General features: G+C 57.6%; 2 protein-coding genes across 3 annotated transcripts in view; both read left to right on the plus strand.

The window, feature by feature from the left end:
* Nucleotides 1-343: 343 nt before the first annotated feature.
* Nucleotides 344-11,341, plus strand: LDLRAP1 (low density lipoprotein receptor adaptor protein 1). 2 transcript variants are annotated; one of them, XM_050983367.1, is made up of 9 exons: nucleotides 344-508; nucleotides 1,672-1,814; nucleotides 3,073-3,185; nucleotides 3,675-3,789; nucleotides 5,476-5,548; nucleotides 6,097-6,180; nucleotides 6,846-6,976; nucleotides 8,373-8,407; nucleotides 11,184-11,341. In XM_050983367.1, exons 1-9 carry the CDS (start codon nucleotides 424-426, stop codon nucleotides 11,326-11,328), a joined length of 924 nt encoding a protein of 307 aa, XP_050839324.1. In that variant the 5' UTR covers nucleotides 344-423; the 3' UTR covers nucleotides 11,329-11,341. The 2 variants fall into 2 exon arrangements, with proteins under 2 accessions (XP_050839324.1, XP_050839323.1); XM_050983366.1 differs by having other exon boundaries at nucleotides 350-508; nucleotides 6,849-6,976.
* Nucleotides 11,342-25,730: 14,389 nt separating this feature from the next.
* Nucleotides 25,731-26,791, plus strand: part of MAN1C1 (mannosidase alpha class 1C member 1) — a 53,284-nt gene continuing 52,223 nt past the window's right edge. The window contains exon 1 of the mRNA XM_009098610.4: nucleotides 25,731-26,324. Within this exon, the coding sequence (XP_009096858.2) occupies nucleotides 25,758-26,324 (567 nt within the window). The 5' untranslated portion in view covers nucleotides 25,731-25,757. The remainder of the gene's footprint in view (nucleotides 26,325-26,791) is intronic.

The following is a 26,791-nucleotide window of genomic DNA, read 5'->3' on the forward strand; positions in this document are numbered from 1 at the left end:
CCGGGGGACCCCGAGGAGCTTTAGGGACCCTGAGGAACTTTTGGGTCCCGGCGGAGCTTTGGGGACCCTCCACAGCTTTAGGGTCCCTGCGGAGCTTTGAGAACTCTGCCGAGTTTTGGGGACCCTGCTCGGCTTTTAGGTGCCCCGAGGAGCTTTGGGGACCCCGCAGAACTTCTGGGACCCCACGGAGTTTTTGGGATCCTGCAGGAGTTTTGGGGACCCCGCACAGCTTTAGGGACCCCGCACAGTTTTGGGGACCCCGCACCGTTTTTTGGGACCCCGCAGCGCTTCGGGGCGGGGAGCGGGCATGGGCGTGGCACAGGGCGTGGCGCGCTGACGTCACCCCTTCATTTGCATGGCCCCGCCCCCGGACGCGGTCAGCGCTGGCGCCGCAGGAAAAGTTTGCGGCGGGGCCGGGCCGGGATGGACGCGCTCAAGTCCGCGGGCCGGGCCCTGCTGAGGAGCCCCAGCGTGCACAAACCGTCCTGGGCCGGCGGGCGGCACAAGAGTGAGAGCCGAGCCCCGCTCCCTGCCCCGGCCCCGGCCGAGCCCCGCTCCCTGCCCCGGGCCCCGCTCCCTGCCCCGCATCCCGCACTCCGCATCCCGCCCGGGCCCCGCTCCGCCGCTCCCGTGCCCTCCCTGCCCCTTCCCCTCTGTCCCCTGTCCCCTCTGTCCTGCCCCCCGTGCTCTCTCTGCCTTCGCTTTCGCTCTCTCGGGGCTCTTTTCTCACTTTCAGCCCCACTTTTTGCCGCGCCGTTTGCTCCGCCCCGCTGCGCTCCCCGCGTTCCTGCGTCCATTCCCCGGGAGCGCCGGGGGTGCCCCCGTGTCCCTGTGTCCCCCTGTCCCTGTGTCCCCCTGTCCCCGTGTCCCCCCGTCCCCCAGCCCGGGACACGGGCCGGAGCCCGGCGGGCACGCTGTGACCTCGTCCCGCTCACACGATCGATGGCTCCGTGGCCAGCGGCCACCGGGCCCTGCCGGGGGGGGCACCGGGCCCGGGGGGGCCACCCCGCACCCCCCGGTGACACCGAACCTGTGGCTGTCGCTGATGCCGTGGGACCGACCCGGCCCGCGTTACACCGGGACCGGGGATGGGCAGCGGGGGGACACTTGGGGGGACTGTGTGACACCTCTGGGGACCCTGTGACACCTGAGGGGGGGCAAAGCCCTTCCCCAGCCCGAGCTGCCCATCCCGGGTGGCTCCTGGGTGGAATTCCAGGCTTGGGAACCCCCACCCGACTTTTACCGTGGCCCCACACCCATCCCGTGTTTAGAGCCCTCCTTCCCCCAGCCCTTCAGGGGTCAGTGCTGGTTTCCAGGGAGAGCTGAGCCCTCTGCTCCCGGGGGCTCCTCGGGGCTGGGGGTGATCTCTTCCCTCACTTCCCTCACCTGGATCCCGCAGCTGCCCGGGCTTAGCACAAATCCCATCTTATCCTCCTTGTGCAGGTGGAGCTTTGCAGGGTCAGGGCACGGGGTGGCTCCCAGTTAAACTGGTGCCTCCTCCAGGGTTTGTTGTGGCTCATGGAAAACGTTTTGGGGTTTGTTTGGCTGCCTGGGAGAGCTGCAGGGGAGGCTCCCAGGTGAGCACCTGGTGGCTGAAGTGCTGCTGCCTCCCCTCCCAGCCCCAGCTGCCTCTGTGAGTTTGTGACTCCAGAGCCTTCCCTGTGTCCCCAGAGCTGCCTGAGAACTGGACAGACACGAGGGAGACGCTGCTGGAGGGGATGCTCTTCAGCCTCAAGTACCTGGGCATGACCCTGGTGGAGCAGCCCAAGGGAGAGGAGCTCTCTGCAGCCGCTGTCAAAAGGATCGTGGCCACCGTGAGTGTCCCCAGGTGGCCCTTGGGGCTCCCACGGGGAGGAGTTTCAGAGCTGTAGCTGGGGGAAGCCAGGATTTGCAGCTCCAGGGGAAATTGGGATTGCAGCTCCAGGGGAAATTGGGGTTGCAGTTCCAGGGGAAGTTGGGGTTGCAGCTCCAGGGGAAATTGGGGTTGCAGCTCCATCCCCTCCAGGGGTGTGGGTGGCTCTGCAGACCCTTCCAGGCACTGGGAGCCCCTGGGCCAGCCCAGGCTGTGGGATGGGGCACTCTGGGCAAGGCTGGTGTGTGCTGAGCTCTGGCTGCTGTGATAAGCCCGGGTGTGAGGGGGCTCTGACCTGCTGCAGTCAGCCTGCCCCGGGGCTGGGTCAGGGCAGGGACAGGGTTTGGAGTGTGGCCAGGGCTGCTCTGGGCTTTCCTTCCAGGATTTGGGGGGCAGAGAGGGGAAGGGAGCAGGACAGCCCTGTCCCACCATGACCTCAGAGGGGTGGATTTCCTGAATCCCCCAATTCCCAGCACATTCCCAGCCATCCCCCAGTTCCCAGCCCTCCTCCAGCTCAGAGCCCCCCAGCTCACCAGGCTCTGGGTGAAGTGAAGGCTCCTTAAGGCCCTGTGACAGGAGGGGGGCAGAGCCCTGGCTGTGCCCTGAAGCTCAGTGGGGTGGGCAGTGCTGGGTCCTGTGCTGAGCTGCACCAGGGCAGGAGGGAATTGCAGAGCCCTTCACACCTGCCCCGAGGGATGGGGAGTGGAGCCCTTAAATAAAGACCTGGGCTGGGGCAGGACTGCTCTGGGCAGGGCTTTGGGGTCCTCAGGGGACTCAGAATCCCCCAGGGAGAGGGGCTGAGGGTTCCAGCCTGGCTCTAGCTGGATGTGAGCTGCAGGCTGAAAGCACCAGGCCAGTAAAGGAGAGCCAGTGGCTGCTGAAAGTCTGGTTGGAAGCTGATGTCCTGTCCAGGGGGTGCTTTGGGGGTCCTGTCCCTTTGCCACTGGAGTGGGGTTTGGGAGCCCAGGTGTGCCAGACCCATCCTGCCCCTGTGGCCCTGGGGACAGCCCTGTGGAGGTGCTGGCAGTGCCTGAGCAGCCTGGTGAGGTGTGTCCCTGCCTGCTGAGTGCCAGCACAAACCTGCTGCAGGGAGGGGAGGGAAGGGTTAACCAGTGCTGTGCCCTCCTGGCAGCAGAGGTGTGTCCCCAGGCTGCTCTCACACCCCTGGAGGTGCCAGGGTTCAAAGCCTGGGGCTTCCCCTCCCTCTCTCCCTCCCCAAGGCAAAGGCAAGCGGGAAGAAGCTGCAGAAGGTGACCCTGAAAGTGTCCCCCCGGGGGATTGTGCTCAGGGACAGCAGGACCAACGAGCTCATCGAGAACATCTCCATTTACAGGTGGGTGCTGGGGCTCTGCTGGGCCAGGGCTGCTGCTCAGCACCCCTGGCTGCTGCCCAGCTCTGGGGAGGCTCAGGGAGGAGGCTGAGCCTCCCTCCCACATCCCCTGAGCTCGGGGAGCATCCTGAGCATCTGCAGCTGCACATCCCAGCCCCCTGCATCACCCCCTGCCCCGAGCCTGAAGATGAAACCCCAGGCTGGGAACGTCCTGGCATTTCCTTTCTCCTTCCTCACCCTCCAAGGAAACCTTCTGGGCCCCTCTCCTGAAGGCAGGGCACTGTGAGGTGCTGCTCTGCTGGAATCTTCCCCTTCTCTAGCCTGTCCTGTCCCACAGTGTGAAAAAGACATTTTCCCTTCTCCTCCCCTTCTCCCCTCCTTGCGGTGCCCATGGATCTCACCCACCCACCCAGGCTGTGCCACCCCTGCTGCAGCCCCAGGAGGTTCTGAGGCTGTCCCAGAGCCCAGCCCGGGGAGTTTGGTGTTTTCCAGGATCTCCTACTGCACAGCAGACAAGGCCCACGACAAAGTGTTTGCCTACATAGCCCAGAGCCAGCAGAGTGAGAGCCTGGAGTGCCACGCCTTCCTGTGCCCCAAGAGGAAAATGGTCAGTGCAGGGGAGGAGGAGGAGGAGGAGGAGGAAGAGGGGCTGGGAGGGCTCAGCACGGCTCCTGCTGCTCCCAGCAGCTCATCCCAGCTGGAGTGGGCTGGCTGGGCTGGGCTCAGGGCACAGACCCGGCTCTGGGAAGGAGTTTGAGCCCGGCTCAGGGCACAGACCCGGCTCAGGGAAGGAGTTTGAGCCCGGCTCAGGGCACAGACCCGGCTCTGGGAAGGAGTTTGAGCCCGGCTCAGGGCACAGACCCGGCTCTGGGAAGGAGTTTGAGCCCGGCTCAGGGAAGGAGTTTGAGCCGGGCTCAGGGCACAGACCCGGCTCTGGGAGAGTCTGGGCTGGGCTCAGAGCCCTCACCCAGCTCTGGGCCGGGCTCAGAGCCCTCCTGGGACCCTTCTCTGCTCACTCAGTGCTCCAGGAGGGAAAGGGACCTGGAGACCCGGGAGAGGAGAGGGGCAAGGAGAGCCCTGGGGTCTGTGGTGGGGCCAGAGCTGGCACTGAGCCCCCTGCCCGTGCCAGGAAGGGGCTGTGGGGCAGAGGAGGGGCAGCTCAGAGCCCTGTGCCCCCAGCAATCCTCTCCTGGTGCCTCTTGCACGGGCACAGGATGTCCCAGACCCCCCCTAGGGCCATTCCCACCCCAGCCTGGTCCCCTGTGCCTGGAGCTGGGCCACCACAGCTCTGTTCATGGTCCCTGCCTCCCCCAGCTCCTTCTTTTCCCTTGGAGGGAGTAATGGGAGCTCCAAGTTGTCTCTCCTGTGCTCCCACCCTGGCATGGCTGAGATAAGCCTCGCTCTGCAAATTAAAATTGAAATCTTCCTGCTGCTAAAAGAATTATCTCAGTGCCACATCAGCTCAGTGCATCCCCCTCCAAGTGAAGGTCTCCAAAGCCTTTTGTGGCAAAAACTGGCAATCATTTCCTTTTTCCTGCCCTGTAAAAGGCAGGAACATCCTGCAGCTGAGGTGATCCCTGCTGCCAGGCTGCAGCCAGCCCTCCCCAGGGCAGGGGCTCTGGGTGCACCACAGCTCCCAGGCACAGCCATATCATTAATCCATATTTTTAGTTCCTGGGTAATTCTCAACACTAGCTGGATCTATTAAACTTGATTCAGATGTGACAGCTTAAATTGTAAACAGCTGTGAGGAGTTTCATTCCTAATTATGAGAAGTGCTCAGCGCTGCTGGGAGCCCTCCTGCTGCCAGCCTGGACTGGCACTGCTGCCCTGGGGTGCTCCTGGGGTGCCCCTGCCTGCCCTGGGGGGGTGTGTGCCCTGCCTGTGTCCCCCCCGTGCCCCTGGGGGCTGCCAGGGTTTCAGTCAATTCAGTGACAATCTCAGAGATTGATCTCAGTGACTTCAGGGACTGATTTCAGTGATTTCAGAGGCTTCAGTGATTGATCTCAGAGATTGAGCTCAGTGATTGATTTCAGAGGTCTCACTGATTGATCTCAGTGATTTCAGAGGTCTCATTGGTCTCAGTGATTGATCTCAGTGACCTCACTGATGTCAGTAATTTCAGTGATCTCAGTAATTTCAGAGGTCTCAGTGATTGATCTCAGTGATTGATCTCAGTGATTGATCTCAGTGATTTCATTGATCTCATTGGTCTCAGTGATTGATCTCAGTGCTCTCACTGATCTCAGTAATTTCAGTGCTCTCAGAGGTGTGTCCTGCTGTCTGTCCCCAGGCCCAGGCTGTCACCCTGACCGTGGCCCAGGCTTTCAGGCTGGCCTTTGAGTTCTGGCAGGCAGCCAAGGAAGGTGAGTTGGTTCCCCTGCCCTCCTCCTGAATTTCCAGGTGTCTCTGGGCAGCCTTGCACAGCTCTGGGCTCTGCTCCTGGGTGGGATTTGCAGGCAAGGGCAGAGAGGGGAATCCTGACTCCGTGTTTCAGAAGGCTGATTGATTATTTTGTGATATATGAAAAGAAAATGCTGTACTAAAGAAGGAGAAAGGAGACATCAGAGGGCTGGAAAAGAATGAGAATAAAAATCTCATGACAGCCCCAGCTGGCTGGGATTGGCCTTTAATGAAAGCCAATTCTCCTGCTGGGTAGACAGTTCTCCAGATCACATTCCAGAGGAGCCAGACAGGGAGAGGCTGCAGTGTCCCAGCAGAAGAAATCCTGGCAAAGGCATTTTCCAGAGAATCTCAGTGACCCTCCTGCCCTGCAGGGCCTGGGGTGCCTCAGAGCCCCTGGGCTTTCTGCTGTCCCCTTCCCTGAGGTGGCAGGAGCAGCCCAGGTGGCCTGGCTGTCCCTGTCCCTGTCCCTGCAGCCTTGCAGGCAGTGATGGCATCTCCCCTTCTGCAGAGAAGGAGAAGAGGGAAAGGTCCATCCTGGCAGCAGAAGGGACGAGCAGCCCCAGCTCAGGAGCTCCTGCCCACCCTGTCACAGGTGAGTGAGCCACCTGAGCAGAGCCTGGGGCTGGGGACTGTCCCCAAGGGGTGGGGGACTGTCCCTGAGGGATGGGGATTGTCCCTGAGCAGGGCAGGGATGTCCCTGGGGGATTGGGGATGTCCCTGGGGGATTGGGGATGTCCCTGAAGGATTGGGGATGTCCCTGGGGGATTGGGGATGTCCCTGGGGGATTGGGGATGTCCCTGGGGGATTGGGGATGTCCCTGGGGGACTGGGGATGTCCCTGGGGGATTGAGGATGTCCCTGGGGGATTGGGGATGTCCCCTCACAATTCAGGGCCTGGCTCTGAGGAGCAGGGCAGGGAGAAGTGGGACAAAAGGCTCATCCCTGCCCATGCTGGCCACGAGATAAGAGGATTTGGCACAAACAGCCCTGAGCTGGGCTCCCTTCCAGGCTGGCAGCTCCTGCCTGGCCTGGGAGGGCTCAGGGCTGCAGGGATCTCCTGTCCCAAGGGTGGCACCGTGGGCTCAGCCCAGCCTGGGGCACCAGGAGCCTTCCCAAAGCCCCTCAGTGGGGTGGGTGCAGCTGCTCAGAGCTCAGATCTGGGGCCATCCTGCAGGAGCTGGAGCAGGGGAGTGATTCCTGCAGGGAGCTGTGGCTGTGCCTGTTCTCTGCCCTCACTGCCCCTCTGCTCTGCCCACAGCAGCAGCCCTGGGGAACCTCCTGGACCTGGAGGAGCCTGGCAGGTCCCCCCTGGGCAGCAGCACCGAGTGCCCAGGGCTGGACAACAGCAGCTTTGGGCCCAGCCCCTCGGTGAACAACAACGTGGAGTGGGTAAGGGACAGCTGGGGGCCAAACTGGGCCAGACTGGGAGCTCTGGGGGCCTGGGCTGCTCAGGGAGGGGTGACAGCCCAGAGGGACCCAGGGATAAATGGACAGGGTGGCAGAGGCATGCTGCTGGCAGGGAATGGGGCATTCCTGCTCTGGGCAGCATTCCCCAGGGCTCTGTCCCAGCTGGCACCAGCCCCTGGCTCCTGCCAGCTCAGAGCTCCTGGCTGCTCCTGCTGGGGGAGCTGGGCTGGGCACTGGGGGCTCCTCAGTGCCCTGGGTCCCTGAGGGAGGGCTGCTGCAGCCCTGGGGGTGCATCCATCAGGGCTCCACCATCCCATCTGGGACAGGCTGGGGCTCACTGGGGTCTTGGGAAGGAATTCCTGGCTGGGAGGGTGGGCAGGCCCTGGCACAGGTGCCCAAGGAGCTGGGGCTGCCCCTGGTCCCTGGCAGTGCCCCAGGCCAGGCTGGAAGTGTCCAGGGGTGGGAATGGGATGGATTTAAGGGATTTCCTTCCCCCCAAACCCTTCCATGGCTCCCTGACCCCCAGGCAGGCTGGGGCTGAGCCCTGGAGCCCCTCTCTGGATTTTGGGGAGCTGCAGGGGAGATGCCTTTGCCTGGAGCTTTCCAGGGTAAGCCTGAGGAGCAGCCCCGAGGCTGAACCAAATCCTGGAGGCTCCTGAGCCATCTCCAGTCCCTCCCTGCTTGCAGACTCTTCATACTTCACTTACTCATTGCATTGGGTCTGTGAGTGCATGGCAGGATTGGGGAGCAGCTCTGGCTGGGCAAGGCCCTCTCAGAGCATGGAAAAGCTTCCTCCTGTGCTTTCCTGAAAAATCTTCCTCCCTGTGCTTTCCTGGGAATCCCTGGGAGCAGGGCACAGATGGGAGGGTCCCAGAGCTGCTCCCCTGACCCTGACCCTGATCCAGAGCAGCCCCAGGGGCTCCTGAGCTGTGCCAGGCCCCTCCTGGCAGCAGGACAGGCAGGGCTGGGAGGGTCAGGGGGCATTTCCAGCCCTGAGCTGCCCCCCTGGGTGGGGCTGGGGCAGGCTCAGCCCCTCGGGGCTGCAGGGGGGGCATTTCCAGCCCTGTGCTGCCCCCCTGGATGGGGCTGGGGCAGGCTCAGCCCCTCTGGGCTGCAGGGGGGGCATTTCCAGCCCTGTGCTGCCCCCCTGGATGGGGCTGGGGCAGGCTCAGCCCCTCGGGGGTGCAGGGAAGCCCCGGCAGCAGCTGGAGCTCACCTTTGCCCTGCAGAGGAGCAGATTGCAGAGGAGGTGGCTGAGGCACTCAGGAGCCAACAGACAGAGATATTTCTGTGTCTGAGTGCAGGGCCGGGTCTCTAAATACACTTTTGTGCAGTTCTCTTAGCAACTACTTGTCTCTCTTTTGATCTCTTCACAAAGGAGATGGATGATGGTCTGGACGAGGCGTTCTCAAGGTAATTCTCAGATCCTCATCCCTCCCTGGAGTTCAGCAGGGGAGCAGCCCCAGAGCCCTGGCTGTTAATAATGGCTGTTAGTTAATAATGCTCCTTCATCTCACCGGGGCTCTGATCCCACCTGGCCCCACCGGTGCCCCAGCTGGTGACTGAGGGCCAGCCTTTAGGGCTGCCTGAGCAGCCAAATATTTGGAGAACCTTTTCAGGATGGAGAGAGGCTCTGTGTGATGGGCAGTTTAATTCCCCAAGCAGTTCCCGGGTCTGCTCCCACTTGCTGAGGCTTTTCCAGGCTGCTGGTCCCAGCTTCTGGCCCTGGGGGCTTTGCTCTTCCTCAGCCCCCAAATTCAGGCTGTGTGGCCATCACTTCATGGGGTTTATTCCCCTTGTCCCTCCAAATTAAAGGCTGCCCTGCCCTGAGCACTCCAGCAGAGCCAAACCAGCCCCTTTTCTCTCAGGTGGGTTTTGCTGCCTGTGGTTTTATGTGGGTCCCATCCTCCTCCTCCTCCTCCTCCTCCTCCTCCTCCTCCCCCTCCTGCCCCTGGGGTTGGGGAGGTGCTGGAGGGAGTGAGGCAGGAGAGGGGTTTGTATATTTTACTCTGTGCTTTCCTCTGTGTTTGTTTTACTCTGTGCATTACTCTCTGTATTACTCTGTGCTTTACTCTTTGTTTTACTTTGTGCTTTACTGTTTTTCTCTGTGCATTACTCTGTGCTTTACTCTGTGTTTCTTTTACTCTGTGTTTATTTCACTCTGTGCTTTACTCTGTGTTTCTTTTACTCTGGTTATTTCACTCTGTGCATACTCTGTGTTTATTTCACTCTGTGCATTACTCTGTGCTTTACTCTGTGTTCTTTTACTCTGGTTTGTTTCACTCTGTGCTTACTCTGTGTTTCTTTACTCTGTTTATTCACTCTGTGCATTACTCTGTGTTCGTTTCACTCTGTGCATTACTCTGTGTTCATTTCACTCTGTGCTTACTCTGTGTTGTTTCACTCTGTGCATTATCTGTGTTCATTTCACTCTGTGCATTATTCTGTGTTCTTTCACTCTGTGCATTACTCTGTGTTGTTTCACTCTGTGCATACTCTGTGTTCGTTTTCACTCTGTGCATTACTCTGTGTTCATTTCACTCTGTGCATTACTCTGTGTTATTTCACTCTGTGCATTACTCTGTGTTTGTTTCACTCTGTGCATTACTCTGTGTTTATTTCACTCTGTGCATTACTCTGTGTTTATTTCACTCTGTGCATTACTCTGTGATTCTGTGTATTCACTCTGTGCATTACTCTGTGTTCTGATTTCACTCTGTGCATTACTCTGTGTTTATTTCACTCTGTGCATTACTCTGTGTTCATTTCACTCTGTGCATTACTCTGTGTTCATTTCACTCTGTGCATTACTCTGTGTACTCTGTTTTGGTTTTCACTCTGTGCATACTCTGTGTTTATTTCACTCTGTGCATTACTCTGTGTTTATTTCACTCTGTGCATTACTCTGTGTTTATTTCACTCTGTGCATTACTCTGTGTTTATTTCACTCTGTGCATTACTCTGTGTTTATTCACTCTGTGCATTACTCTGTGTTTATTTCACTCTGTGCATTACTCTGTGTTCGTTTCACTCTGTGCATTACTCTGTGTTCGTTTCACTCTGTGCATTACTCTGTGTTTATTTCACTCTGTGCATTACTCTGTGTTTATTTCACTCTGTGCATTACTCTGTGTTCATTTCACTCTGTGCATTACTCTGTGTTTATTTCACTCTGTGCATTACTCTGTGCTTTACTCTGTGTTTCTTTTACTCTGTGTTTATTTCACTCTGTGCATTACTCTGTGTTTATTTCACTCTGTGCATTACTCTGTGTTTATTTCACTCTGTGCATTACTCTGTGTTTATTTCACTCTGTGCATTACTCTGTGTTTATTTTACTCTGTGCATTACTCTGTGTTCGTTTCACTCTGTGCATTACTCTGTGTTCGTTTCACTCTGTGCTTTACTCTGTGTTTGTTTCACTCTGTGCATTACTCTGTGTTTATTTCACTCTGTGCATTACTCTGTGTTTATTTCACTCTGTGCATTACTCTGTGTTTGTTTCACTCTGTGCATTACTCTGTGTTTATTTTACTCTGTGCATTACTCTGTGTTTATTTCACTCTGTGCATTACTCTGTGTTTATTTCACTCTGTGCATTACTCTGTGTTCGTTTCACTCTGTGCATTACTCTGTGTTCATTTCACTCTGTGCATTACTCTGTGTTTATTTCACTCTGTGCATTACTCTGTGTTTATTTCACTCTGTGCATTACTCTGTGTTCATTTCACTCTGTGCATTACTCTGTGTTTATTTCACTCTGTGCATTACTCTGTGCTTTACTCTGTGTTTCTTTTACTCTGTGTTTATTTCACTCTGTGCATTACTCTGTGTTTATTTCACTCTGTGCATTACTCTGTGTTTATTTCACTCTGTGCATTACTCTGTGTTTATTTCACTCTGTGCATTACTCTGTGTTTATTTTACTCTGTGCATTACTCTGTGTTCGTTTCACTCTGTGCATTACTCTGTGTTCGTTTCACTCTGTGCTTTACTCTGTGTTTGTTTCACTCTGTGCATTACTCTGTGTTTATTTCACTCTGTGCATTACTCTGTGTTTATTTTACTCTGTGCATTACTCTGTGTTTATTTCACTCTGTGCATTACTCTGTGTTTATTTCACTCTGTGTTTATTTTACTCTGTGCACGTTCCCCCCAGTGCTTTACCCTGTCCCTGTGTGTGTCCCAGGCTGGCCCAGTCCAGGACCAACCCTCAGGATCTGGACACGGGGCTGTCGGCCCAGGAGCTGCAGAGTGCCCAGGCTCTGTCCCCCGTGCACTGGAGCCAGCTGGAGCCCAGCCCAGCTGAGCAGGACGATCTCTTCATGTTCTGAGGGCAGAGAAGACCCCTGGGAGCCCTGCCTGGATGCTGCTGGGAGCAGGGACCTGCCCAGGGTGCCACAGCCCAGTTCAGACCAAAGCTTCAGACACCTGCCGTGGGTTTTTGTACCTTGCTTTCACCTAAACCACAGGATGCTCTGGGACATCTTTACTCACAGTTTACAAGTGCTCCTGGGAGGTGTGGAGAGCACCTGCAGGGCCTGGGCACCCCCAGAGCCCCCTGGAGCATCCCCAGGCCAGGCTGGATGCAGGCACAGCTCTGTGTCCCTGCTCCAGCCAGCCTGGCCAGCACAGCACCTGCCTGGCCTGGGAGGGGACCTGCAGCAGCTGCTGAGGCTGGAATGCAGGAGGGAGCAGAGCTGGTGCTTTGTGCAGGGTCTGTGGCACCCTCACAGCTGTCACTCGCTCTGTGGCTCCCAGCTCCTTTCTAACCCAAAGACTTTTTTAACTCACAGGAGTTTTGCACTTTAGAACTCGAACTGAGAGCAGTGGTCAGGATTGTCGGGGTGAGCAGTGCCTGGCAGCTCTCCTCAGAAGCTGTTTACCCAAAAAGAGCCACCCTGGCAGTGCTGCAGCTCTGGCTCCCAGCTGACCCCACCTCTGATGGCACTGCAGGTCCCAAAGCTCCACAGCAGCTTTAAGAGCAAAGCCACCAGGGAGGAAGGGTTTGTGTGCTGATTCCTGCTGGCAAGGGCAGCTGGGAGGAGCAGCAGGACCACAGATCCACCTTCCCAGCCTGGCCCAGCAGGTTTGCCTGGCCAGGAGCTGCTCCTGCCCCAAAGGCAGGTGGCTGTTGCCCCGTGGATGGGATGGGGTCAGGCAGGAGCAGGACCTGGCTGCCCAGTGGTGCTCCCACCCTTCTCCCTGACAGCTCCCAGGGGGCTCAGGAAGCTCCATCTTCCCCTGGGACTGAAAAGCAGCCATGGAGATACAGCTTGTGCTGACTAAAGATTGGGTTTAACCATCCTAAACACTCTCACTGACACTGGCAGTGTTCGTGGCCTTATGTGAAGTGTACTAATCTGTTTTATAGATTTGGAACTTGGGTTTGAAGCACTAATTCATTCCCCAGATAGCTCTTTAGAACTCCCTTAGAACTGCTCACAGAAAGGAGAAAACCCCTCAGTCAGCTGGAAGGATTCATTAGGAAGCAGCTGAGTGGCTCTGCCTTGGATTTATTTTTCTCCCCCCAAGTGTGAGGAGGTGTTGAGGACTCGTGGAGCTGACTCAGCAGGGCTCTGATGGAACCTGGGCTCTGTGGGCTCTGCAGAGTGGGGTCAGAGCAGTGCCACATCCTGGAAGGGCTGTGCCTGGAGTGCCTCACTCCTGGGATGTGTGAGGGACACATCCTGCTCTGCCTGGAGCCTGGGATGTGTGAGGGACACATCCTGCTCTCCTGGAGCCTGGGATGTGTGAGGGACACATCCTGCTCTGCCTGGAGCCTGGGATGTGTGAGGGACACATCCTGCTCTGCCCTGGAACCTGGGATGTGTGAGGGACACATCCTGCTCTGCTCTGGAGCCTGGGATGTGTGAGGGACACATCCTGCTCTGCCTGGGGCCTGGGATGTGTGAGGGACACATCCTGCTCTGCTTGGAGCCTGGGATGTGTGAGGGACACATCCTGCTCTCCAGGAGCCTGGGATGTGTGAGGGACACATCCTGCTCTGCTCTGGGGCCTGGGATGTGTGAGGGACACATCCTGCTCTCCAGGAGCCTGGGATGTGTGAGGGACACATCCTGCTCTCCAGGAGCCTGGGATGTGTGAGGGACACATCCTGCTCTGCCCTGGAGCCTGGGATGTGTGAGGGACACATCCTGCTCTCCAGGAGCCTGGGATGGAGTGTGAGCATTCCCCTGAGCACTGACCTCTCTCCTTTCCTGGAGCAGCACATTCACAACACTATCTATGTGTGTCCAGAGTGGTTTTTTTTGTTTTGTTTTGTTTTGTTTTTTTAAGAAAACCTGATGCTGTAAAGAATAAAAACTGCCATATTTTGGAGGCTCTCTGCTGGGTGACTTTATTTCCCCTGTGGTTCTTGTGGTAGCTTTTGTGTCTGGGTGGTGCCTGGGTTCTGCCTGGCCCTGCTGCATGGCAGGATGTGGTCAGAAAGGTCCTGGGGGTGATGCCAAGGGGGCTCAGCTGGACTCTGCCCCCAGGGGCTGCTGTGGGACACAGGGGTGGCACAGAGGGACACAGGACCTGTCCCTGTGTGGCTGCTTTGGCCTCCAGGTGAGGCTGTGAGGAGGGGGGCAAAGAGGGAGGTGGAAGCTTCAGGCTCAGCTGCAGATGAAGAGCAACATCAAACCCCAAAGCTCCTCAGTGGCAGTTTCTGAGTCCCAAAGTGCTTTTCTCTCTTTGTGCAGCTGATGGTGGCCAGAGAGAGCCCAGCACAGCCCTGGGTGCTCGGCCCTGCTGCCCCCACCTTGGCTGGGAGGCACCTGGAGAATGGAATCAGCCCCTCTGGGGTGCTGACACACAGACCTGCTCCCTCAGCAGAGCCACCTCCCCTGCCTGCTGCTGGCACAAATAAACCCACCAGGAGCTCCTTCCCAGCTGGATCTGCCTGTTCCAGGCTGAGCTGTCCCAGCTGATGGGGGCTGAGCCCTCGTGCAGAACTGATGGCCCTGCTGAGGAACACGCTGATCCCTCAGCTCTGATGTGATCCCTCAGCTCTTTCTAGCTGCCACTTTGGGAACTTCCAGAATCCATTCCCTGTTTTAGCTGCCAGTGAAGGAACTTCCAGCATCCATTCCCTTCCCCTGCGAGGGAGGGCAGGAGGAATTCACTGCTGAATTCACTGCTGAGAGGTGGCACGTGCCAGTGTCACTGCCCTGCTCCCAGGGTGACATCCCAGTGTCACATCCCAGTTCCCAGTGTCCCATCCCCACTCCCAGTGTCACAACCCTATTCCCAGTGTCCCATCACCTCTCTCAGTGTCACACCCTCATTCCCAGTGTCCCATCACCTCTCTCAGTGTCACACCCTCAGTCCCAGTGTCCCATCCCCTCTCCCAGTGTCACACCCTCACTCCCAGTGTCCCATCCCAGTGTCCCATCCCCTCTCCCAGTGTCCCATCCCAATGTCCCATGCCCTCTCCCAGCTGTCACCAAGCCCTGCCTCGATCACAGCCACGAGCCCCAGCTCTAATTAATGGAATAAATGAGCAAAGACTGGAATCTGCTCCCAGTGCCAATTTTATCCCTTCTCCAGCGCTGTCACAGCCCCAGTGAAACTGACAGCAAGGAATCAAACAGTTGCGTCTCTGGCATTTTTTATTACTTTTAATGTGCTTTTTTTTCTGGTGAGTTACTGGAAATTTAAATTATAATGGTATGCTTCACTTAAAGAAAGTATCCATAGCAACAGGAACGTCTAAATTATTGCAGGCTGATCACTTCCCTGCTGGAGTCACATCTCACTCCTTTCACAGGCACTCCCAGAGGTGCAGCATTTTAATAGACTTTTTTTTTTTTACCTTTTTTTTGCAAATAAACAAGAGAATACAAAGCACTTTCTCCATCAGTGCAATAGCTACAGAGAGATCCAAAGGGAACAAGTGCCAGCTCACTTTGCTACCCAGCCAGGAGGGGCTCCAGCCTTGCTCTGGAGTCAGAGACTCTCCTCTGAGTCAGGGGTCATTCCCTGTGAAACTGGGGGATTTCTGGATTTCTGTCCACTGCAGCTGCTGGGAATTCTCCTGGACCAGGAGAAAGCAGCACGGGATGATTGTCACAGTCAGATTTTCTGGGAACAATCCCTTCACCCAGGATTTTTCTCCTGGGAGGCTGAGGAGCCTCAGAGAAAAAGGAAAACAATAATTATCTGACTTAGCCCTCCTGTGTTGTGCTGCTTTGGAATGTGTTTGGGGATTGTTTACCCACAGGTGATTGTTCCATTGGTTTCATGTGAGTTGTTTTGGCTTAATGACCAGTCAGGGCCAAGCTGTGTCAGGACTCTGGAGAGAGTCAGGAGTTTTCATTATCATCTTTTCAGCCTTCTGTATCCTTTAGTACAGTTTAGTTTCGTATTCTTTAATATAATATAGTATCATGAAACAATAAATTAACCTTCTGAGAACAGGGAGTCAGGTTCATCATTCCTGCCTTCATGGGGGCACCCTGCAAATACAACAGAAGATCACTGAGCCTGCAGCATCAGAACATCCTTGTCTGATTCTCAGCTGGGTTTATTGGGTTCATTTCTGTTCTATTCCTTCCAAATTCCTGCTTGCCAGGACACAGGGGAATGGGTGAAAGCTCATTAGATGAAATATGAGGGAGAAACCCCTCAGCCCCTGGGTGCCTGGCAGTGCCCCAGGCCAGGCTGGAGCACCCTGGGACAGTGGGAGGTGTCCCTGCCCACCCAGGGCTGGGAATGAGATGATTTTTAAGGTCCTTTCCCACCCCAACCATTCCATGAGCCCCAGAAAAAAACAACTTCAGCAGCTGCCTGACATTTGAAAGGCAATGGGGGAGAGCACACCCAGGTGTTTTGCTCCCACCACTGCTGAATTTGGGCTGGAGCAGTCCCAGCTTTCCACTTCTAAAAAATTCCCTCACTTGAAGCCCGAGTGCTGCACGCTCTGAGTGCCACACGTGAGAAACCAACTGGCTGGGAGAAACAGAACTGCTGGTTTTTCTATTCCAATCTCAATTATAGGAATCAAATGCGTCATGTGGATCAATAGTAGGGTGAGATTGCTCAGCCAGAAAGAGTTCAGATATAAAAAGCTGCAGCTGAGAGGCTTCCTGTAAGCTCATGTTTTATTGCAAGTGAAATGGTGACAGTGAGCAGTGCCTGCAGTGTCCCCTGGCCAGCTCAGGGGGAGAGCAGAGCTTTCCTCAGTGTCCTGTGAGTAGGAGCAGGAACCTGAGCCCAGGCAGATCTGATCCTGCCCAGGAGCAGCAGGGATCTGCCTTGGATGTCCTTTGGTTCCCCTGCCCTGTGGAGCACTGCCAGGTCATCATGTCCTGCAATTCCTGCAGCCCTGACTGCAGAGAACCTGCAAACTGCAGGGCAAGGAGGCAGCCTGGAGATCCATGAAATATTTCTGATCACTTAATCCTGCCTAGGACAAGAGCTGGTGTGCAGGGAAGTGGCTGTGGCTCGGCCAGCCCAAAGGAAAACGTTAAAAAAGCAGGAAAAGGTGTCCGAATTCTTTGGGTGATGGGGTTTGTTTGGAAGGGAGGCTGGAGGAGGCTCCATGCCCACGGAAAAGGAAGGCTGCAGGTTTTGGGGTGGTCAGGGTGACAGCAGGGAGCAGTGACAGGAGCCAGGGGCATCTTCTGTCAGCACCTCTCAGACCAACTTGGCTTCAGGTGTGAGTTAAAAACAGAGCACAGGAGGTGGGTGGTGGAAGAGGGATGAGAACGATGCAAAAAATCTGCAGGACCTGCAGATCCAGCTCAGGTTTGGGAATCTCAGCTCCTGTGAAATCACCTGCTCATAAAGGGCCTGGAACAGGAACCTGTAATTTCGTGGTTGGTGCAGGAGCCAGGGGATGATCCAGCTGACTCTGGCAGAGCTTTATTGGAGCTCTGGTCCAGCTGGAGTCAGGGATTTTTACTGAGCATGGATCACCAGGAGCTCCCAGCCCTGCCCTGCAGAGCCAGGCACAGAGCTGGGGCTGGCACAGGCTCAGCTCCCTCCCAGCTGTTCCACATCAGCTCAGGTCTCCCTGGCCACAGCTGGAGCCTCAGCTCCCCCAGATCCACCTTCCCACCCCTCAGAGGAGCCAGATAAATCCCAAAGCCAGGGCTGCAAGCTCTGGGGAGGATCTGTCTTCTGTGGTGTGTTTGTGGGATGGGGCTGTGCTGGGAATTTGCTTCTTGAGTGGGGCCAGGTTTGATCCTTGGCATTTATGCTTGAGGCTTTGATGGATCCTGAGACCCATCAACTGAGAGTTTGGGGGTCAGTGGCTTGGCCAAATGCGATTGTGTGTGGAAAGAGCCAGTGCTGGGCAGGCAGGAGCTTTGCTTTCAGGGCATGTCAGAGGCTGGACTTTGTTTTTTCATGCTGGTTAAACACGGTGACCCAGCCGGCAGCTGGTGGTGTATATCAAGATTAAATTGGGGAAGGTCTGGCAGAATCTGGGTCACCTGCTCCTCTGTGGTCTCCCGTTTATATTTCGAGCAGGGCTGACTCACGTCTGCGGAATGCCATGGGAGAAGTGGGAGCGCTCCTGGAGCAGTAATTCACGGGCAGGAACGGTGGAGCCCTGACAGGAGAGGCTCGGCTGCCTCACCGGCTGTGCATCACCTCGCTTCCCCTGCCCTGGGAGTTCCGCTCTTCCATCGGCCAGGAGAGGAGCGAGGGCTCCGAGCCCGAGCAGCCCCGGCCGGAGCGGCTCCCGGCCAGGGAGAGCTCCGTGCCCATCTGAGAGCCCCGGGCAGGGAGAGCTCCGTGCCCCTCTGAGAGCCCCGGGCAGGGAGAGCTCCGTGCCCCTCTGAGAGCCCCGGGCAGGGAGAGCTCCGTGCCCCTCTGAGAGCCCCGGGCAGGGAGAGCTCCGTGCCCATCTGAGAGCCCCGGGCAGGGAGAGCTCCGTGCCCCTCTGAGAGCCCCGGGCAGGGAGAGCTCCGTGCCCCTCTGAGAGCCCCGGGCAGGGAGAGCCCCGGGCAGGGAGAGCTCCGTGCCCCTCTGAGAGCTCCGTGCCCCTCTGAGAGCTCCGTGCCCATCTGAGAGCCCCGGGCAGGGAGAGCTCCGTGCCCATCTGAGAGCCCCGTGCCCATCTGAGAGCCCCGGGCAGGGAGAGCTCCGTGCTCCAGCTCTGTGCCCCGAGAGCCCCTCTGTGTCACAGGATGTGTTTTGCCCGAGGATGCCACACGAACGTGGGACAGCAGACTGGCACAATGACAACAACTCAGTGCTGGCCTCCCCAGGCTGGGTTTAAATATAGAGCAGACAGTGATTCATCCCAGCCAGGCTGGGAGTGACCTGTTCCTCAGGTTGGGACAGATGAACTTCACCCTCAAGGTGACTGGAAAGTTCTTTTGGGCTGCAGAAAGCCCTCTCCTTGTCTCAGGGCTTGCCAGGGAGCTGCTGCACTTCAGCAGAAGCAGCTGAAGGGGATTTGGGCAGCCAGGGAAAAGCTGGGCTCGTTTTGCTTTCACCAAGTTCCTCCCTGATTTATCTTCAGGTCTGGTTTGCCTGAGCTGCATTTCCTGCCAGGTGAAGTCTTTGGCTGAAAATTATTCTTAGACCATTCCCACTTGGGATCTTCTTTCTGAAGGCATCTAAAATGGGCTGGTGCTCCACATTCACAGGAGCAAATTCATAGCATTCCTCTGGCCCTCTCCTTATTCGAGCAGGGCAAAATGGAGCATGGCAGTTCTGATGATGCTGATTTTAATGAAAAAACAGGGAAAAAGGTGCAGCCTGCTCCATTAGTCACCTGGTGTTACAGGGAGTAATAAACTGGGAATGTTCCTGCTCTCTCCTCCATGCACCTTATGTTGTGTTTCTCCTTTTGTGCTGTTTTTCAGCGTCTTTGATATTTTCCCTGGCACACAGGAGGTAAGATTGCTGAGATACAGACCTTTACCATAATTAAGCAAGATTCCTCCTCTTGTGAGAGCTTGTTCCTACACAGTTCTGGGGTCAGGAACTCAGATTGGGTTGTTATCTCAGATGTGAATGGCGTTTTTCCCCCTCTTCTAGGATGGAACACGAGTCTGGCTGAGGTGGTGGGGTTTACATCGTGCAAATGTCTCTCTCCTGCCTGCAGAGAGCTGCTGGAATTCTCAGCAAGGCTCCTGTGCATCCCTAAGTGTGACTCTTAATTCAGATCATTAATATCTTGTATGTAGGAATGTGGAGTGAAAAGCAAAGCAGGCAGAGCTGCAGATCAGTGTGTGATGGTGCCCCTGAACTCAGAGCTCTGGGGACCACACAGCCCATTTTCTGTGGTCTGGATGTGGCTGCAGCTCTTCTGTAGCTTTAGGTGAGGCAGCTGCTCTCTCTGCACTGGCACAGAGGGGCTCAGAACCCCTTTTTTTGCAGGTTTAGCTCCCTGAAATTCTCAAGCCCCACTGCCAGCTTCTCCATTTCTGTAACTACCAGCCTGGAAAAGTCCTCCTTGGCAACACAAGAGATGCTGAGGGGATCATCTGGAGGAGGAGGAGAGAGATGTTCTTTGGAGCAGCCTTTCTTCACCTCTATCCTTTCCCTCCCTTGCCTCTCTATCAGTTCTCCCTCAGCTCCTGCAGGTCGGTGCCCCAGGCTGCCCTGGCTGAATTCCCAGCACAATTCAGCCTTTCTGGTGTTTGTTGGACTCATTCCTCCCCTAAGGACCCCGGCAGCCCCTCAGCCCGTGCTTTACCGTGCCAGGCAGTGCTGCCCCTCACTCCCTGCACACTGCAATCCATGCCCAGGGAGCAGGTAACGAGCTGCCTTAATTAGCCGGGCTCCTCCGCAGCCTCCTGCCCTCTGCTCGTGTTCCTAAAGCCTCAGAGCAATCGATACCACACAGATTCTCCTGTCCTGAGTCATTACAGGTCAGCAGGGCCTGTTTTGCTCACTCTCCCCGCTGCAGAGACGAGCCCTGCTCTGAGTTCAGGGCTGGTGTTTGCAGAACACCTCAGCCAGGTTGAAATGTCGGGGGTTGCCCTGATCTGATCTGATCTGATCCCAAGCAGATAAACCAGGGGCAGCTGCAGGGGAGGAACAGCAGCCTTGGAAGCTTCATCCTCCCCCAAACCCTCCCTGCTGGCCCAGGTGAGGCAGAGCTGGGTGGGAGCAGCCAGGATCCATCCCCTCATCCCCCAGGTGAGGCAGGGCAGGGTGGGAGCAGCCAGGATCCATCCCCTCATCCCCCAGGTGAGGCAGGGCAGGGTGGGAGCAGCCAGGATCCATCCCCTCATCCCCCAGGTGAGGCAGAGCTGGGTGGGAGCAGCCAGGATCCATCCCCTCATCCCCCAGGTGAGGCAGGGGAGGGTGGGAGCAGCCAGGATCCATCCCCTCATCCCCCAGGTGAGGCAGGGGAGGGTGGGAGCAGCCAGGATCCATCCCCTCATCCCCCAGGTGAGGCAGGGGAGGGTGGGAGCAGCCAGGATCCATCCCCTCATCCCCCAGGTGAGGCAGGAGCTCTGTTCCCAGCAGGATGCCGAGCTCGGGCTGCAGAGCTGAGGCACAGATCGGGCTGTGCAGTGCCAGAGCTGCTCCAGGAGACAGCTCCTTGTTCTGTCAGCCGAGCTTGTTCCCCGGGAGGGAGGGGATCCCTTCCCGTCACGGCTGGCAGCCCCAGCAGGGTTTGTTGTCACTGCCTGCACTTTGTAGTAGCTATCAGCAGAGATTCTGTGTCTGCTCTGCACGCTGGGGCTGCCCTGTTCCGGGGACGTGCTCAGATCTACGATCCCTTCCCACCACAGGGGAGCAAGGCTGCCTTCTTGGCTTGGTTTCCTTTTCTCCCCCCTTTCCTTTTTCCCCTCCTTCCTTCCTTTCCCCTCTCCACATTTTCCCCTCGCTGTTGGGTTGGTTTCCTTTCCCTCCTTTTTCCCCCTTCCTGGCTCTGCCCCTGAGCCTCTCTCCCTCTGCCTGCTCCATCCTTTCAGGGCTGTGATGCCCAAAAATCCCTGGCTGGAGCAATCCTGGGAGCCAGAGAGGCTTTCTGGGTCTGTGTTCCAGCCCTGGGGTTCATCCCACAGCCAGAACCAGAAGTGTTTTCTGTGTTTTCTGCTCTGGGAGAGCAATGAGCATCGAGGCTCTCTAAAACACAGTCTGGAGGCTCGAGAGCAATAACTGGGCCAAACTCCTTTGCCCTGGGTGTTATCACTCACTCTGTAGTTTGCTTCCTCACAGAAAGGTGGATATTAAATTCTATTTTTCTTATGCCCATATAAAAAAAAAAAAAAAAAAGTAATTTTCTCTAAATTATTTCTTCCAGAGCTGCTAAAAAGCCAAGAATCATAGTGCAGCAGGACCCCCATTTCCCCAGTAATTACACTCTGCCTCCTAACTCCTTCAACAGCAATTTCTCAATTTATTTGGCTTCTGTCTGGAATTGCAGTCGTGGGCAGAGCTGGGCTCTGTCTTATTATTGCACAGACAAAATTGTTTTTAAAATGTAATTAAACATTTACCTTGAAGACAATGCTTTGTCTTCTTTAAGAAGCATAATATCTTAATTTAACCTAATCTGGAGAACCTTCCATTTCCAAGCTTTTGCCTCCAAGACAATGTTATGCTAAACACAAAAAAAAATCAAAACAAAAAGATTTCCTAATTTAACCTAATTAAAAGATAAGCCTCCAACTTTTCCACTGCTGCTGCCTGGAATGAGGAGTGAGGCATAGCCCTTTGCTTTGCTCACAACTGTTTGGTTTATCCTCCCTCTGCTTTGCTCTCTGCTGTTGATTTTTATTTATTATCCTCCTTGATGCCCCCAAATCCTCTTAGGAGGCAAAGCCGTCCAACCTTTCCCATCCTGGGGCCTTCCCTAAGAAGATCAAGGGACCACCACGGGAACAGAGGAGCTTTGGTTTGGGGGGTTTTGTTGGCTTGGTTTAGGGTTGTTATTTTCAATAATAACGAGACAAAATGCAGCCTTGCCTGCTGTGTGAGGCTTCCCCAGGAGAGGAGGTTTAAGGGAGGTGAAGGATTATTTCTGTTCAGTCTCAGCTGAGGCGTGGGGAGCCCACGGAGCGACGCTCTCTGGCTGGTGCTGGTCCCTGGGGGCTGCCTGAGGTACAGAATGCCAAAATCCATCTGTGCTCAGAGTAATGGCAGTGGCAGCTGGCTCACAGGGCTCTCCCTGCGCTGAGCAGGACCAAAGCTTCCTTTGGAGCTGCTCCCAGGGGCTGAGAGGAGCCCGTGCAGCACCTGCCAACCTGCCGAGGAGCAGCCCCATCCCTCCCTCAGGGAGTCTCAAGCTGCACCAAGGGAAATACAGGTTGGATATTAGGGAAAAGGTTTTTATAGAAAGGGTGACCAAGTACTGGAGTTGTCTGCCTGGGGAGGTGCTGGAATCACCATCCCTGGATGGGTTTAAAAAGGACTGGATGTGGCACCAGGGTTTAGTTGAGGTGTTGGGGCTGGGCTCGATGATCTGGAGTCAACCAAGACTCCAGCCTGGTGATTCTGTGATTCCTGTTCCTCGAGGTGCAGCCACAGGGAAGGAGGGAGAGCAGCTGTGCCGGGCTGGCTCCAGCTCTGCTCAAAGCAGAGCCGGCCATGGTGGCCACAGGCCGTGGTGCCCACAGCTCCTTCACGCTCAGCAGGCCCTGCCTCCAACTGCAGGGGGGAAAAAGCAATATCAAACCCAAACCATCAAGATGCAAATCCGTGGTGGCCATGGGCCATGGTGCCCCGTGGGCCATGGTGGCCATGGAGGCCTTGGTGCCCTGTGGGCCGTGGAGGCCTTGGTGCTCTGTGGGCCGTGGAGGCCATGGTGACCACAGGCCATGGTGCCCACAGCTCCTTCACACTCAGCAGGCCCTGCCTCCAACTGCAGGGGGAAAAAAGCCTTTTCAAACCCAAACTATCAAGATGCAAATCTGTGGTGGCCATGGGCCATGGTGCCCCGTGGGCCATGGTGGCCATGGAGGCCTTGGTGCCCTGTGGGCCGTGGAGGCCTTGGTGCTCTGTGGGCCGTGGAGGCCATGGTGACCACAGGCCGTGGTGCCCACAGCTCCTTCACACTCAGCAGGCCCTGCCTCCAACTGCAGGGGGGAAAAAGCCATTTCAAACCCAAACCATCAAGATGCAAATCCCCTTGGAGAGTGGACACCTTCAAGGTCCGTGGGGCAGCCACTAAAGCTGAAAGCATCACGATTGTTTGGGTTTATTTGGGCTAAACCTGCAGCAGCCGTGGGGAAGGTGAAGTGGGAGGATGGCCAGCCTGGGGTCAAGGGCAGCTCCACAATCCTGTTGTGCTGCCTGCTTCATGCCCCTTAAAGCAGTTTTCACGGGAAAATGACAATATTAGTGTGTGTGACTCACAATATTAGTGTGTCTCTGACTCTCAGAGATGTGGGGCCCTGCAGCAATCAGCTCAGGTACCTGTCCCCCGCGGTGCTGGTTATTGTGCAGGAGGCACACACTGAGCACACAAACAGCAGATGATTTCTTTCCTTTCCTTGCAGCTCCAGCTCCTTTCCAGCCTACAAAATGTTCCCTTTTAGCTCTTCCAAGTTTAGTCACAGCTGGTCTCTGATGGCTGCGTTTACCCTTTCCTGGGAGCCTCATCCTGCCCCCTTCCCCCCCCCCCAGTTATTCCTGAGGGGTTCCAGATGCCTCCGGGTGTGGGTGATGCCCTTTTCTCCCTTTCATTGCTAATTCTGCCGGGCTGAGGGCGTTTTTTGTAACATTTATGAACAGAAACCCTGATTCACCATCTTCCCCTCTGGTACAGTATTAGCTCACAGGGTCACTCAAATCTACCTGGTGATAAATTGAAGGTTAAAGTGTAGATGTAACGATTTGGGATTGAGAAGTGTTTCACGGCACTTGAACATGGGCACGTATAAATCAGAAAAGGGGTTCCCAAGGCACCTCCAGCCCCACTCTAAAACTCCTGCTCCTCTCCTTGTGCCAGGCAGCGAGGCAGTGCTCCCAGGGCCGTGGCACATGCAGAGTACGGAGCCCCTCGTGGGGGATCTGTGGGTAAATCGGTCCCTCAGAGCCCTCACAGTGCATGAGGATCGGAATTGGTGACAGTAGCAAGGAACGACACCAGGGAGCCCCCACAGCTTCTGGAGCCGCCGCGTGCCCGCACCCCCTTTTAAAGTAGCGGCGCCCCCACCTCCACCAATCGCAGCGCGGACGGGGCGTTCCTCGCAGCCAATGGGAGGCGGTGGCTGGAGGAAAGGGGCGGAGCATCCCTCGCTGAGCTCGAGCCGGGCGACTGTGGTAAACAAGGGGGCGGAGCCCACGGCATCCCTGTCGCGGGCAGCAGCCAATGGGCCATGGCAGGAGGGGACAACAAGCCAATAGCGCTCGAGGGCGGGCAGAGTCGCGCGCGCTGATTGGCTGGCGCGGCGGCGGAGTGACCGTTGGCGGGAGGGGGCGCGGCGGGGGCGGGGCCGGGCGCTGTCGCAGTGAGCGGCGGCGCGGGCGGGGCTCCGTGCGGGCACCGGGCAGCGCTGCCCCGCCGGTCCCCGCGTCCGGCACGGGGGCGGGCAAAACCTCAGCCTGGCAAGGGGCTCAGTGCAGTGAGGTGCTTCCCTCGTGCGTGCTCGGATGGGTACGGAGAGGAGCTGTCCTCTGGAGAGCGCAGCATCTTCCCTCTCCTACTTGAGCGGGCACCCCTGAGCGCTGGCAGCAGCGAGGTGCTGTCGCTTTCGGGATGAGCGGGCAGGACTGAGAAGATTTTTCTTACTGTAGGAGCCAGAGAGGCTTGGATTTGTCCGAGGGGTGAGTAAACAGCGCTGGGGATAGGAGAGCGTCCGCCCCAGCGGGTGTGACGGCGCTCGGGGGCAGCGCTGTCCCTGCCCGCAGGAGAAGGGGCGATTTGGGGATCGCACGTAGGGGTTTAAGCCGTGTCCTGCCGGCTTGCGGGGTCTGAAAGTTGAGCTCTGGCTCTTCGGCAAGGAGAGGATTTGTGGGGGGTCTATGGATAATTCTAGCAGGCAGAGATTTGGGAGAAATTTACCGGGATCTATTAGGCAAAACCAAACCCGGTGGATTAATTTTTTTATTACTATTTTTTGCCTCGGGAAGCTCAGCCCAAGCCTAGCTTTCCGCATGGCTGGTTTGCAGCCCCATCGTCCCTAGCCCGGCGCGGGCGAAGGCAGCTCCTGGCAGAGGAGCGGAGCAGCCTCGTCCCTGTCTGTGTGCGCTCTCCCAGGGCACCCTGCCCCTCCTGGGGTGTCCCAGAGCATCTCGTTCCCCGGGGTTCTCCCCTTGTCCCCCGGGCTGCCCCGCCAGCAGAGCCCGGCATCCCGGCGCTGGATGGGAGATGGTGCAGAGCTCAGAGCTGCTCGCAGACCGGAGAGTTGGTGCCAAGTCCGGACAGAGGGAACCGAACTAGTGCTGCTGGAGGGTGGGGGACCGGCCGGGGACAAAGGCTCGTCTCGCCGGCCGCATCCTCGGCGGTGCTGAGTGACCGCGCTCTTGTCTCCCCCCCGCCCCGCAGAAATGCTGCAGCATGAACCCACCGCCGCCTAGAGAGACGGGCTCACACCGCCCCGGCACCGCTGCCTGAGCCAGCCCCGGAGCACCGTCCGGCCGGGAGCCCGCACCGGGAGCAGCCCAGCCCAGCCCCGTGCCGCCCGGCCCCGGCGGGATGCGCTCGCCGCCGCCTTCATGCGGGCAGTGGGGACGCTGAACCGCCGCTCCGCCCGGCCCGCAGCCACCCACGTGCGGTCCCCGGTGAAGGCGGCCGGTGGTGCCCAGGGCGGGCCCCGCTGAGCGTTTCGCCGCAGGAGCCAGCGGCAGCCCCCGGCGTGGCGGCGGGTCCCGCCCGGCGGCCGCGATCCGGTGCCCCATGGTGGTGCTGCGGAAGCTGCCGGGCATGCCGGGCTGGCCGGCGGCGCTGGGGCTGCGGCTGCCGCAGAAGTTCCTGTTCCTGCTCTTCCTCTCGGGCCTGCTCACGCTCTGCTTCGGGGCCCTGTTCCTCCTGCCCGATTCCTCCCGCTTCAAGCGCCTCTTCCTACCCCGCCGGGCCACCGCCTCCGCCTCCTCTTCATCCTCCGCCTCCTCGTCCTCAGCCTCCTCCTCCTCCACCCGCGACACCGACCTGCCCCGCAGCCCCCCCGCCGCCGCCGAGCCCCGCCACGCCAGCCCCGCGGCCCCGCGCCGCCTGCGGGAGAAGCTCCGCACGGCCACCCGCATGGCCGGGCCGGCGGCCCGCACCGCGCCCGGCTCCCGGCAGCAGGTGCAGGGCGGCGAGAGCCGAGCCCAGCCCGCCAGCGGCGCGCCCCCGGCCCGGGAGACGCGGGCCCCGTTCCGCTTCGACTACGAGCGGTTCCGCCGGAGCCTCCGGCACCCGGTGCGAGGCGGGCGGAGCGGAGAGGACCCCGAGACCCGCGCCCGCAGGATGAAGATCAAAGAGGTGGGTGAGGAGCGCGGGCAGCGCTCCCGGCCGAGTGCCCGCTCGGGGCTGCCTCAGTCCCTCCATGACCCCCTCAGGCAGCCCTCGCCTCACCTCAGTGCTCACATCCCCCTCAGGCGGCCTTCACCTTGCTTCTCCTCACAGCATCGGCTCCCCTCAGGTGTGTGTCCCCTCAGCCATGGCCCCATCAGACATCCCCTCCCCTCACAGGTGTTTGTCCCCTCAGTCCTCACCTGCCCTCCGCGGCCGCATTTCCCCCTCCGTCAGTCCTTGCCTCCCCTCACAGCCATGTCGCCCTCAGTCAAGCCTTGCCCCCTCTCACGGCCATGTCCACCTCAGCCCTCATGTCTGGGTCCCCCTCATCTGTCACCTCCCCTCACAGCCATGTCCCCCCTCAGTCAGCCATCACTGCCCCTCACAGCCATGTCCCCCTCAGTCAGCCATCAGTGCCCCTCACAGCAATGTCC

The sequence above is a fragment of the Serinus canaria genome, chromosome 23, assembly GCF_022539315.1.
Source record: "Serinus canaria isolate serCan28SL12 chromosome 23, serCan2020, whole genome shotgun sequence".
Lineage (NCBI taxonomy): Eukaryota > Metazoa > Chordata > Aves > Passeriformes > Fringillidae > Serinus > Serinus canaria.